This window comes from Vicia villosa, linkage group LG5, assembly GCF_029867415.1.
Source record: "Vicia villosa cultivar HV-30 ecotype Madison, WI linkage group LG5, Vvil1.0, whole genome shotgun sequence".
Classification (NCBI taxonomy): domain Eukaryota; kingdom Viridiplantae; phylum Streptophyta; class Magnoliopsida; order Fabales; family Fabaceae; genus Vicia; species Vicia villosa.
In genome coordinates this window covers 885,542-899,993 of record NC_081184.1, presented here as the reverse complement: position 1 = coordinate 899,993, position 14,452 = coordinate 885,542, and the positions used below count along the sequence as shown (strand labels likewise).

At 32.8% G+C, this 14,452-nt stretch overlaps 2 protein-coding genes across 2 annotated transcripts; one reads left to right on the top strand and one right to left on the bottom strand.

The window, feature by feature from the left end:
• The first annotated feature begins 5,318 nt into the window (after positions 1-5,318).
• On the top strand, positions 5,319-9,995 carry LOC131601081 (metal tolerance protein C4). The gene is made up of 13 exons (XM_058872806.1): positions 5,319-5,792; positions 5,874-5,928; positions 6,046-6,178; positions 6,570-6,625; positions 6,970-7,084; positions 7,224-7,281; positions 7,355-7,473; positions 7,736-7,855; positions 7,939-8,040; positions 8,129-8,201; positions 9,026-9,093; positions 9,470-9,530; positions 9,615-9,995. Exons 1-13 carry the CDS (start codon positions 5,555-5,557, stop codon positions 9,743-9,745), a joined length of 1,329 nt encoding a protein of 442 aa, XP_058728789.1. The 5' UTR covers positions 5,319-5,554; the 3' UTR covers positions 9,746-9,995.
• A 2,231-nt stretch (positions 9,996-12,226) lies between these two features.
• On the bottom strand, positions 12,227-14,224 carry LOC131606083 (large ribosomal subunit protein uL30w). The gene is made up of 7 exons (XM_058878363.1): positions 14,086-14,224; positions 13,771-13,949; positions 13,557-13,654; positions 13,200-13,257; positions 12,924-13,003; positions 12,731-12,833; positions 12,227-12,647 (listed from the first exon to the last, which is right to left on the bottom strand). Exons 2-7 carry the CDS (start codon positions 13,945-13,947, stop codon positions 12,432-12,434), a joined length of 732 nt encoding a protein of 243 aa, XP_058734346.1. The 5' UTR covers positions 13,948-13,949; positions 14,086-14,224; the 3' UTR covers positions 12,227-12,431.
• Positions 14,225-14,452: the final 228 nt, after the last annotated feature.

Genomic DNA, 14,452 nt, shown 5'->3' with positions numbered 1-14,452 from the left:
GGTAATGACACAACCGCTCTTCTCGACTTGCCACTGTATCAAGACACCTATACTCCATGACCTTCAACTTAATCTTGAAAGTTCTATTCGCAGCCATATGAGCTTTAAGGACCAAAACCTTGTCTCAAGCAATTGGCCAATACTTATAAGATTACATTTAACCTAAAACGTACAATACATATTTGATCAAGGAATGTACACCAACCCTTCTCATTATAAAAACATCATCGATCATATCGGCCGCTAAAGTAGTGTCATCAGCGAATTTCACTTTATTCTTCGTGGCTTGATTGATTTTGACAACCCAATCCTTCATCTCCGTCATATGTGTAGAATATCCAGAATTCAAGCACAAGTCCTTGTTGCACTGAACTCCTTCTCTCATAGTCACCATAGCATTTCTTCTGAATACATTTCTGCAGCGTTCCCAAAATTGTTGATGCATTCACCTTCCGTGATTATGATCAAAAGTATATTATCATCGTCATCATCAACTTCTTGTCTTGCAACATTGGCTTCATCTCCTCGAGATTCCTTCTTGTTCGTGTTGCAATCTCTTGCAAAATGATCCAACTTATGACAATTTTAGCATTGCGTCTTATTTTTGTCACAGTTCACTCTTTCGCTTCTGAAGTTTTCTTGTCCACCATTTTTATTGCAACTGCTCTCACCCTTTTGACAAGTCGAATTCTTTAAATTTTGAGACTATTTTCCACCAAAATTATGAAAATTCCCTTTACTCTTCATGGGCCAATTTCCTTCTGACTTCTTGTTCTACTCATTGAACCGAGCTTGAAAAGCGGTCTCCGCCTTTGCCATATCATTATTTCTCTCCTCCATCCTTTGTTCATAAGCCTCAAGAGAGCTTTGAAGCTCATCTTTGCTCAACGTCACAAGATCCTTTGACTCTTCAATCGCCACTACAATATTTTCAATTCTAACTGTCAAAGAACGCAAGATCTTCGACACAACATTCTACTCCGAAACAGTCTCTCCACAAGACTTGATTTGGTTTACGAATCACGTAATTCACGTCACATAATCGTTTATCGTCTCCTTTCCTCCATTAGAATCAATTCAAATTGAATGTTGTGAGTTTGTAAACTCATCACATTTGCCTTATCAACCCCTGCTTATGCCTTTTCCAATATTTCCCACACTTCCTTTGCCTACTTGCAATCACCAACTTTCTCAAAGTATTCATCATCCACACATTGATGGATCAAGTATGACGTTTTGTAATCTTTCTTCTTTTATTTCTTGTGTGTTGCTCGTTATACATCAGTTGCACATTCGACAAGGGGATTCACCCCATTTTTTATTACTTCAAGAACATCTTGTAGTCAAACAACACATTTATTTGCTTGCACCATTTTTCATAATTCTTGGCATCAAGGGTTGATAGGTTGATAGGGACTCTATTTTTGGAGACATGATTCATGTTGCACACTATGTGTTTGTGCATCAGAACCAAACTCTTGATGCCCGATGTTGAAACATACAATCACACAATTGATGAACAATGGAGCACATGGAAAGAGAGATAGTGAGGGAGAAGGAAATTAGAGAGAGATAATTGAGAGGAGAATGATAATTTTCATTAACCAAAGAAAAGGATGTATCCAAGGCATTTATACAAGTGTTATAAAGTGATTGGGACCTAAAACACATAAACAAAATATAAGAAAAGCCAAAACTCAGGGTTGTAACCGATTAACATAAACTGTTAACCGGTTACATCAGACAAAACAATATAATCAATGTCAGGTGTAACCGGTTAACGCGTTTCATTAACCAGTTAACGCAACTACAAAACTTTTTTTCTTGTCCATCAGTGTTTTTCTACAAGCTCTAACTGGTTACACCCTTGTTTTAACCGGTTATACCACCTGAATTATTAGGATTTCACTCAACAATAAATATAGAATACGAAGATGATGAATTCAAAGTTTGAATTGTTCTTTAATTGACTTCCACATTCCCTTTGAATATTGAAAACAAAGATATGTAGGAGAAATCAATGAAGTGTTTGATAAGTTTGGTTCGGAAGTCAACACCATCTTCTTTTACTTATATATGTGACAAGTATGGTATGGACTCAAATTTTGACAGAGCTTTTGATGGTCTTAGTGTTGTGATTCCAGATTTTGACATCAGCAATTTTATTAGCAAGGACATTATCCCTCCTAAAACACAACATGTTTTGACAAGTGCCCTTTTTAGTAAAATTGTTAAGGACATGGATATGAAGTTTGACATTACCATAAGGCAGAAGGAGGTTTTTGGTTGTTTGCAAGCCACACATGCTCAAGACTTCTCCTTGCTATTCTTATTGATGGATAATATATGTCATCGGTGGAGTATCGTATTATCCTAAGATACCACATTATGATTCCTTTATTTCCTATTGATGCCCTAATTGTCGTAAGGTGTGTTTGGATACATTTGGGAAACACGTGATCTATTGTAGGCAGCTTCCAGACTTCAAATACTTATATGACACCTTGTTAGAGATGTCCTGGTTGATATATTTCAACGTTCTAGAGTATCTGTGAAAAAGAGGCGTCTGTGAACGCAACAATGGCGTCTTCTCCACTGTTCAATCATCCAAAAACATCATTTTGTCTTGATCGTCCGTTTTAAACCTAAAACATTACCTACATTATGTATAAACACTATTTCAAAATCTATCTAATCAATAATACACCTAAATATCGAATTCTAATTCGATTTCACAACTACTCTAAAATAACTCGAAATATCGAAAACTTACCGATTAAAATAGATATTTGAAGTTAATGGAATGCGTTGGAAGTTGATATTGACAATGTCGGTTAAACTTGAGTGAAAGAAATGCATTGTAGGAGATATTTGTTTTTTGGGGTTGAGAGAGAGTTTGTGTTTGAAAAAGAGAAAACTGAAGAATGGGGAGGGGAAGGGTCTGACGCGAAGTATAACATCAAACTCTTCCGTAGATGGATCCATAGAATGCTTCCGTATGTGCATTTACGGAACAAAGTAAACTTAAACAAAAAATGAATACTTCCGAAGATTCATCTACGGAAGCACGAGTGCAAATTTATGCGCCTAAATGTTATAGGTTGGGGTGAGGAATTTTCTTATATTTTAGGTTCTTATTAAATACCAAAGCAAAAATAGAATATGATATTCATTTGCTTTTCTAAAATAACTATGATATATTTGATGTATTAGATGTTTTTCTTTTGGGGAATGCTATAAGACACCCACTCATTTTAATGAAGGTGTGTATTAGCATGGTGCACCTTCTTAATTTAACATTAAAACTTCTTCTCTCTCTTATTTATGATTTATTTAATTTATTTTTATATCTAAAACTATTTTCTCTTTCTATCAGTGTTTTAAAAACCGGACCGGACCGGCCGGTCGGACCGGTCGAACCGGGAACCGGCCTGGTAACCGGTCTGGTTCAATAGTCAGATCGGGTATGTCATCAAACCGGTGGGAACCGGTGAAAACCGGAAAACCGGCGGTTTAATTGCTTTTTTTTATTTTAATTTTTTTTAACTTCTTTTTAAACTTTTTTTTTTAAAAATTTTTTTTAAACTTTTTTTTAACATTTCTTTTAAACTTTTTTTTAACTTTTTTTTAAATATATTTAGTAGTGTATTATTTAAATAGTATTCTCACATAGTTTTTTTCGTTAGTGACAAATTAAAAATTTTATTGTCTATTTATTATCTTTGCTAATAAATTTTGTTAAATAGCATAAACATATTGAATTTTATTTGATTTTATTTTTAGGAGGATCCTATTTTGAATTAAATTTGGTACACATTGAAGTTATTTTGTTATAAATTATTCAATTAGATTATGTTGTAACTAGACTTTATTTGCAATTAGACTTTGTAATTTTTTATTATTTTGTTATGTGTGATACCTTTGTTTAAAATTTGAATTTAAGTTATGAAATTGTGAATTTATGATATGATATTTTTTAAAAATTTAAAAGCTAGTTATATTTTTTTAGAGACTGAATCATCCGGTTCGACCGGTTTTATACCTATATAATGACAGGTCTATTCAACCGAGTTATCCGGTTTAATCCGGTTTGGTCGTGCGGTTCGACCAGTGACCCAGTGGTTCGACCGATAAACCAGTGACCCAGTACCCTCACCGGTTCGATGACCGGTCCGGTTTTTAAAACACTGCTTTCTATTTTTCACTCAGTTGATCTATGTAATTATTTGATATTTAATTATCAATTTAATAATAAAAGTCCTTTAACATTGCTCATTTCCATTCTAATCCTCTATTTTATTTTATTTTATTTTCTTGACAAAAACATTTTTTAATTAAATTAGTGCATACGTATCTTTTACTGCATTAACATTTATAATTAAAAGAAAACACGTTGAGTAAAACATTATAGTAATTTCTTTTCTTGAAATACAGTTAAAGGAAATGTTTTTCAATTTTTTTACTAAAGCATTATAGTGTATGATGAAAGAAAACATTTTTACTATTTTTTGTTGGTTACAATTATATTTTTTTTAAAAAACAACTTTTAATTTTTTCTTTAACAAAAATAATCCCTTTATTATTGAGTAATTAGTCTTTTATAATTTATTTTCAAATAAAAAATAAATTCTTTTGTAGTGTATTTCAAGAAGTAACTTCATTTATAAAATTGTTTTTGTTAAAAAAAAAACAACTGATGATTAAAATACAAGAATATATTTAGTCGTTATAAAATTGTTTTTTTAAAATAATTGTTAAAATACAATACAAAGAATGTGCTTTAATTTATTAAAATAAATGTTTTTGTCAAACAATGTTAGAGATTTTTTTTATTAAAATACAAGAATATATTTAGTCGTTATAAAATTGTTTTTTTTTAAATAATGGTTAAAATACAATACAAAGAATGTGCTTTAATTTATTAAAATAAATGTTTTTGTCAAACAACGTTAGAGATTTTTTTTTTCATTATGTACCAAATTGATAGTTTATATATTAATCTTAGTGTAGATGTCAAATAATTACATAAATCAACTGAGTGAAAAATAGAGAGAGAAAATGAGTTTTAGGTATAAAAATAAATGAAAAAGAAATTAGATAAATCATAAATAAGAGAGAGAAGAAGTTTTAATGTTAAATTAAGAAGGTGCATCATGCTAATACACACCTTCATTAAAATGAATGGGTGTGTTATAGGATTCCCTTTTCTTTTTATATGAATGAATAAGTAAATGTGTTTGTGTGTTTATGTTAGAAAATTATGAGAGCCGACATAAAATTTCATAATGCATTCTCCACTATATAGAGAGCCCTACATAACTTGGGTATAGCTAAAAATTAAATGATGATTTGATGAATGGTTGGAATATTCTAGAATACTAACTTTTCCTTCTATCTCAATTCTCAATCTTCATGCCACACTTGTACACTTCTACTCCCACATTCATCTTCAACATTCAATCCAAAATGCCATCATAACAAAGCCCTAATTTCCACACACCAATTTATTTCGTGTTTTTCGTCCAATTTTTCTTCACGAAATTCATTCGTTTAAATGCTAACATCCTATAACCTTCTTCTTCGTGCTCGCTTTCGTCACTCTCACCAACACTGGTTTTGTACCATTGTCGCTCTCAAACCTGAGCCTCAACCACCTCCAACCACCGTCTCCGCAACCACCACCACCGCTACCACCACCACATCCTATTCACTATCCTCTAGACGCTTACTTTTTCATGGATTCGATTCTCGCCGACATCTTCATCACAGTCACCATCACTCTTTCCATCGAAGTACGTTTTTCGCTTTTTCTACAAAATTTTCACAATAATCGATTCTCTAACGTGATTTGTTATCTTTCTCTCTTTTTTTAGATTTCTTTACAAGAGCTAAACCGGCTCAGATAATTGAATTCAACGATCGCCACAGGTTTTATTTTTTCTGTTTCTGATTAATTAATTTCGCATTATCTTTGTTATTCTTTCTTAACGTGTGATGTGAGAAAATGCTACTTTCATAACTTGTGTTTTTAATTTTTTGTTGTAGTCAGCGAGCTGTTAAAACTGCATTATGGTGTAATTTTCTTGTTTTTTCACTCAAATTTGGAGTATGGTTAGCTTCATCTAGTCATGTTATGTTAGCGGAAGTTGTGCATTCTGTTGCCGATTTTGCAAATCAGGTAACTTTGTTCTTTGATGCTGTTTTCTAATAGGTTCCTTAGGTTATGTTTGGATTGAAGGAAATGGATGGAATGGAGTAGAATAATAATATATATTATCTTTGTTTAAAATGGGATTGAATGGAACATATGGAATGCAGTTAACTCCATTCCATTCTATTCAATACCTCATTGCCTCTCTCTTGTTATGGCCCTCCAATTTGGGGTTATGAGATGGAATGGAACAGGTCTTCTTCTTCATTCCATCATAAAGTGACCTACCAATGAAATGGTGGTTTCATTTACTCCATAGTTTAGCATCTCATTTCATTATATTCCACTCCCCAATTAATATCCAAACACAACCATATTGTAAATGAGAAACTAATGTGATGCATTTCTTGTTTTGTAGGCGCTGCTTGCTTATGGTCTATCTAGCTCTAGGCGGGCACCAGATGCTATGCATCCGTGAGTTATTCGATTTTCATTATATTTTATAAGCCCCTTCCCCACAAATTTTTTTAAAAAAAGTTTGTTACCCATTCAATGCCAAGCTGTTTTTCGTTATTTGATATGCATACATTTGGTGCATACATGTGATGGATGAATACACTGATACCTAAGCCTTTGTCTATGAAATTGTGCTTCAATTACTAACTGAGTAGTGCAAAATTTAACAAGCCTCTATGTATGATGAGAAGTTACTCTATCCATTTCTATTTCATGGTATGAATTGAGATATGGCTTCTATCTTTGCATGGGTTTGAAATTTAATCATTGTGGCGTAATGGTAATGTCTTCTATTTATGCAGTTATGGTTATTCCAAAGAAAGATTTGTTTGGTCATTAATATCTGCTGTTGGGATATTTTGTCTTGGTTCTGGTGCTACAGTTGTTCATGGAGTTCAAAACTTATGGGTTGCACAGGTATTCATTCAAACTGAGTATTTGAAATGCAGACATTCAAATTTTTTCTTCATAAGCTTTTGTCATCTTTCTTATTTTAATTGCTGGTCTGTGAATTGTCTCTCATTTATTTATTGGCTTTTGAGAAATTCTTTTTCAGCCCCCTGAAAATATGCAATTAGCAGCTTTGGTGTTATGTGGTTCATTTGTCATTGAAGGTACTATTGTCTATTTGCAATCTGGTACTGTCTGTTTCACTCCTTTCATTTTTTAATGTGTATTTTTCGTTAGGTGCCTCTCTTGTTGTTGCCATTCAAGCTGTCAAGCAAGGCGCAGCTGCAGAGGGAATGAAATTAAGAGACTATATTTGGCGTGGACATGATCCTACATCTGTTGCAGTAATGACAGAGGTGAGCCTGGATTCTCAACTATGCTGCACCCTCTGTAGCAGCAAAAAATGTTTATGGGGAGAGAGAAGATGGACAGTAAATGGAAAGATAATAAAAAGAGAGGGAGATAAAAATCATGAGAGACGGAGAGGCTGGTAGGTAGGGGATGTAGAGGATAGTGTGCGACAGGATTTTGTTGCCTTTTTAGTATGTAAACTCCTTTAGTAATGGATTAAAATTCTTCCTTCGTATTTGTTCTTACAAGTAGTTTTAAATTATGCAGGATGGTGCTGCAGTAACTGGCCTTGCTATTGCTGGGGCATCGTTGGTGGCAGTGCACTACACGGGAAATGCCATGTATGATCCCATTGGCTCAATATTGGTTGGCAACTTACTTGGAATGGTAAAGAGGATTCACAAGACAGCAAATGTTCCCGGTCATTTGGTATCTGCTTTTATTTGATATTGTGCTGAATTACTATGCAGGTAGCCATATTTCTTATCCAGAGAAACCGACATGCCTTGATTGGTAGAGCTATGGACGATCATGATATGAAAAAAGTACTCCATTTTTTGAAAAATGACCCGGTACAAGCATTCTTTCTGTTTTTTCTCTACTAAAATGTCATCATAACTTTTTGCCATTAATTTTACTAAGGTGGTTTTTATGCTTTAGGTTGTAGATGCTCTCTATGACTGCAAAAGTGAAGTTATCGGGCCTGGATTCTTCAGATTTAAGGCAGAAATAGGTTATCCTTCACATCATTGTTCTTGACTTCTAACTATAGTTTAGGAGGTTGTGGATATAATTTTAAAGTTGAGCTTTGTTTTGAATATGGGCCTGTTTACTATAATGCTTTTTTTAAGAGAAAATACTTTTTTAAAGCAAAACATTTTAGAAAATTATGATGATTACGTAAGTTTTTTCAATTTCTTTTTATCATTTAAGGTCTTTTGGCAATTGTTGACTTGAAAGGTCATATGTTATCTCAACTCAATGGTCTATTGTGATTCTCTTATATTTGACACCATGTAGTGATTATGATTTGTATCATGCTATCTTTTTCAAGTTTCAACTTAAATAAATAGTATTACTATCCGTACTCAATTCTTTTTACCATTTTCAATTTTCACTTTCTTGCATAACTAGTGCTAGTCATAAATGTAGTTTTGATGCAGGATGAAGTAAATCCCTCTTATGATTGATCTTTATTTTATTATTTATAGGAAAAGTATTTGTACTCAATTCTTTTTACCATTTTCAATTTTCACTTTCTTGCATAACTAGTGCTAGTTGTAAAGGTAGTTTTGATGCAGGATGAAGTAAATCCCTCTCATGATTGATCTTTATTTTATCATTTATAGGAAAGGGCACTAAAGCTTGAGATTTGTGTACTCCCTCCAAAAAAGTTTTTCTATTTTTCACGTATTTTTATTATTGAAAAGGAACTTTTAAAAAAATTATAAGGACAAACAAATGAACCCTGAGTTGGAGTATTATATAAATTCAAATTCAACTGTCTAAATCCATAAACAGCTCAAATTTCTAATCTGATCAGTCTTAATGTAACAGATTTTAACGGAGATGTGGTTGTACAAAATTATCTTGAAAGGACTGGACGTGAGGAATGGGCCAAACAGGTTATACTCTTTATAATGTTCATCTAAAACCTTAGACAATATGTTGTATGTTCTGTTCTGTTTCTATTGTGATTCACATTTTTTAATTGCATGGCACCAGTTGAAAATATGGTTGGTAGCTCACATGAAATGAAACTATCCTAGGGCATCACATCACTTCAAACTTAAAATAATGTAGACCAGTTCTTGCTGCATGACTACTTTAGGTTATTCCATTTCATGATAGTTCTACCCTGCTTGCCCTGCCCATTTACAGTTAAATCTTTAGAATTAGATTTGTGACTCTATCATTAGGATCTTATTTTTTTGATTACACAATCATAAGGATCTAGTTAGTCTAGTGTTGTCTCAGTTTTTCATTTTTTATTATTTACAGTTTCGGGACGCTACAATGCTAAAGGACGATTCCGCCTTGACGAAGATTATGTCAAATTATGGTATGCTGTAGCAAAACTGACCCTTTTAATGTTGCTGATTGAGAATTAAAAAATATGTGCTTACAATTATGAGTTGTGTGGCAGGTGAGGAAGTAGTTACAGCATTAGGAAGTGAAGTTGATAGGTTAGAGAAGGAGATCCAAAATCTTGTTCCCGGTATCCGCCATGTTGATATCGAAGCCCACAATCCAACAGAGTCATCTTTGTCAAGTTAAAGTTTTCAATAAATCTAAGATCCCGCTCTCTTTCATTTATCTTGTCAGTGTATTTATTTATGAATGTTGATTCAGCATCATCCATTATTATGAGCTCATTTTGGTGCTCTTTCTTAAGGAAAATGAAATTTTCAAGTTACATGGCTCAAGTTGAGTCGACAGCTCTTGATAGATTAGTGTAAAACATGTATTCATTTTTTCCTCTAGCAGGAAAAGAGTAAAATTAATGTATGAGTGATAAATTCCTTAACGCTAAGTTCAAAATGAACAAGTGTGTTTGAATTTTGCATTATTCCTGGAGGCCTCAAGTTAACTTTCTGCAATCTAAAACATGCACCAAGTAGAAGCTGTGATTTTTCCGTGTGTTGGAACTCCTCTCACTTGCATCAAATATCACACATAATACATTCATGATGAAACGTAAATGAAGTAATATACATAAAATTTTGACACATAATACATTCATGATGAAACGTAAATGAAGTAATATACATAAAATTTTGACATTCTACTTCAAATTGTAGATATAGGATCTGTGATCATTGTTCTGAAATTTTGGGATTTGACTGGGCCATTTGAGTATTGTTTAGTACATTTAATCTATGTTTGATTGCCTCTTGTTAATTTATCAGTTTAATTTGTAGCTTCGTAGTTGCATGAACATTTGATTGGAGGGTGCATTAACATTTTATTGTAGAGTTCGGATCCGAATCTGTGAAATTTTCATTTAGGGAATTTCTAAGGTGGAAAAATGGCTTGTGAAAATTCAAAATTGGTTTTCAGATTTTGGATATGGATCTTTGGATGCATCCAACACGTCTTAAATTTATGGTTACATTTGTTTCGGAATGGGAAATGCATTTCCGGAGATAATTTCTTAATACACCCTTATAGGGGTGAAATTCGGAGATGTATTTTTGAATGCATCTAATATTTTTATTTTCAGAAGCGTTTGGAGATGTTTTTTTGAAGCATAAAGGTATTTTCCGAATTTTACCAGGTGTTTAGTAATTTATATGGTGCATTTAAAATTCCACTCATTTAGTTAAAAATATGAAATGATTGTTTATAAAAATAAAATAAAAAAATATAGAAATATAGAGTTAGCACAATTTTTATGGTTGAAAATTCATATTTAATTATTTTTGTATCAAAAGAGCTTTTTTTACAGTACTGGAAAAGTTAATGAAAATAGTGGATATTGTGATTAGGTGGAAAATCAATTTCACATGCCAACAAAAAAATTAAGTGGGGTGATGAAAAGATTAAAGAATTAGATAATTCGAGATTTAAGCTCTTTAAATCGAAAAAGTTAGATTCAAAAATGAAAAAATAAAGTGGGAATTATTGATCAAGACACCTTTAATATTATTGATATTTTTAATATTATCAGTATTTACGTATTTCATATTAGATCAACGGTAAAATTTTGAGAAAATTTAGAAGACTTACTTCATGATATAATCTAAGGAGATGGGTGTTTTTAGGAGATCTAAATAGATATGTAGTGAGCTTTTAGGAGGAGATCTAAATAGATATGTAGTGAGCGCAGTAAGAGATTTTGAGAGCAGAGGAAAATTTTATCTTGGGAGTTTTTGTCGCCTTTTAATCTTACTATAGTTAATATTTGATTTAAAAAAATACTAGATGAGCATCTTACCACATATAAAAATGGAGTGACATGTTCTTGGATTGATTTATTTTCTTCTTAGAAAGTCAGATAAGAAGCTTTTTTTTTTCACTAAGTTATTTTGCGAGACTGTTTGACTATCACAGTTGTATTTTCTCCCTCATATTTCATGCTAATTCTTTGTTGAGGTTTTTTTAGATATACTTCCTTCTTAATCATTTCACATGGGTCTTGGCCTTTCAATGCTTCTAATTATTGTTCTTTTCATCTTATTGTGTGACCAAATCTTTGGCAAGATTCTCTCATTGTTTACTCAATATATTACTCCAGTTTTGATCTTTGTATGTCCATACATGTACCACTTCATAATCTCTGCAACACCTTTTGATCACAACTCACTTATAGCACTTGAACCTGTTTTACACTTCATCCACCTAGCTTGAATCTCATCAAAATATCTCCATCCATCCACCTAACTTGATTAAAATATGTGTACAAAAAAATTACATTTTGGTGAAGGGAAAAATTAGAGGAAGAATGATAAATTGCCATTTGAATTTTGAAGACAAAACTCAGATAAAAAAATAAAAACGGAAGTATTTTTCATGGATTATGCTTATAGATTTTTCCTTAGCCACATGACAATCAAAATCTCAGTCACAAGATCATAGCCAGTTATAAAATATTATCAGACTCCCCAATCTGATGGATGATCTGAAGGATCCAGAGACCCAATTTGAGTCACAAGGGAAAAGGGGCACTTTCGGGTATATGACAATCAAAGGAAAATGGATACTTGGAGGTAGAACTCTAAATCCAGCAAAAGAAACTAAGAATCAAGATGATATATATAACAAACAAAACACAACAGATAGCTTATCATTAACATAGAAATATAACTCATCAGTCTCATAATAAACAAATTCAAAATTGCAAAAACAATGTATAGAAGTCAAATTTGCTATTCCCAAAATTCCAGATGCGCAAACGATCTTGATCTAAAACCAACAAAGAAATACTGATTGCCTCTAATAAATGATTAAACAGTACAACAGTCTAATTCATTCTCCTGATGAGCTCATTGATGTAATTCTCACGGTTTCCAGCATCACCTCCTTCAACATAGTGGTTCCTCTTCTTCTTCAAGCCACCCAAAGGAGCCTTGAGCTTGAATGGCCAAAGGAAGTTGTTTGCCTCCTTGAAATGGGGTCCAACAGTCAAGATCTCATGGATAAGATCTTCAATGCATATGATTCCATGCTTTCCAAGTCCCTGAATAACATCCAATCTAGTCAGCATAATGCAGTGAATAAATTGAAATAGTAGCAGTTATTTATAAAAGCAAATTACTGCACCTGCTCAATGATTGAGTTGTCGGTGAGAGGAGTTCTCTGCCTGTCAAGCTTTCCATAACCTCTCTTGTAAATGAGTTCCCTAACACTCTTCAAATTAGGGTATCTAAACAAAATTAAGAGTCTCTTTAGATTTATTTTAAAAAAACATTGCCTTTAAAAATCAATGGGATGGGAAGTATGTTAGTAAACATACCCATAAGTCACATAAGGCTCAACCCTGTGCAACATGTTCAATGTTGCTTTGTTGACTTTAAGGAAAACTCCATTAAAAACCTGTTCAGCAAAGACACAAGGATCACCAAACAGCTTTTATGCCAACAAATAATCCAGTACACAATTGTTTTAAAAGGAGTTGGAAATGTATTTAATTAGTATAACCCAACTAGAAAAAACACAACAGGGAACTTCTACAAGTCCTAATAACATAAAATGAGACTAAAACAGTAAAACAAATGAAAACATGTTTTACCTGACGCAATCGAAATAGTTGCAAGATCTTCCTTGTTTTTGGGTCCATGGCATTAATACTGAAAAATCAAAGTTAGCAAGAGTTAAAACAGACAGAACACCAAAACATATAAGGATACAATTTGGATAAACTGAGTTGCTGGAGCACAGCATACCCAGTAAAAAACATATATCAGCATTTTTATTGTTTGATTGAAAAAGACATTTACATTAAAATTGTCTCAGAAACTGTTAAGCTAACAAGTCTTGTAAAGAACAATTAACTTATTCTAAAGAACAATTAACTAATTATAAATCAACCAGCATCTAATCCAATCTGAATAAACAAAAACAAAACAAAAAAAGCATATACACATACCCACGAATACGAATAATGAACAAGAGCTTAGCCTCTGGATCAACATAAAATCCACCTTTGAGCTTAGCCTCACGCTTCAAACTAATCAATTCCTTTTCCTATAAAATAAAAAACAAAACCACAACTCAAACACTTGGTGTGCAAAATATAAATAAACAGAATCAGAACAATTGAAGAACCAAACAAGAACAGTACAGTGACATGACACAAGTACCTGTTCCTCGTATTCCTGAGAATACTGCTTAGCTCTGCTGTAGATCAGCTTACGGTTCTCAGCTCTTTTCTTCTTGGCAGCTTCAAATTCTTGATTTTTAGCCAAAGCCCATTCTTCTGCTCTTTTCTGTTTCTTCAGAAAAGACTCTGGAACATTTGTCTTCACCTCTTTACTCATCTCTGTTACCAAAAAAAATTGAAATTAAGATCAACAAATAGCACGATTTTGATTGAACTGGACGAATACAATGCAAAAGATGCGAACGGTGGATCTGGATTGCAGATTCAGAATGATGGAGAAATTAGGGTTACGTACCGAGGGAGGAAGTGAATCTCTCTGAAAATGCGAATTAGGGTTCCTCGGCGAGTGGAGAGAAGAGGTAGCTAGGGTTTTATAGTGGGCGTGTTTGGCTTTTATAGTTAGATAGATTGATTGGGTTGGACCAAATGAGTGTAAATTGTAAGGACTAAGGTTGTAAATAATAAAAGGTTATTTATGTTTTTAATCTTTTTTTTTTCATTTTAGTCCTTTGAAAAAAAATAGACTTCATCTCTCTATAAGTTTCATTTTTTTTGAATTTTTCTTTAGCCACCTCTCTATGGGGGTCACCCCAGCGAAAAACCAAAACTACCCCTGCTTCGGAAATGAACTTCCGAAGCGCTTTTTTTTTAAAATTTTTTTT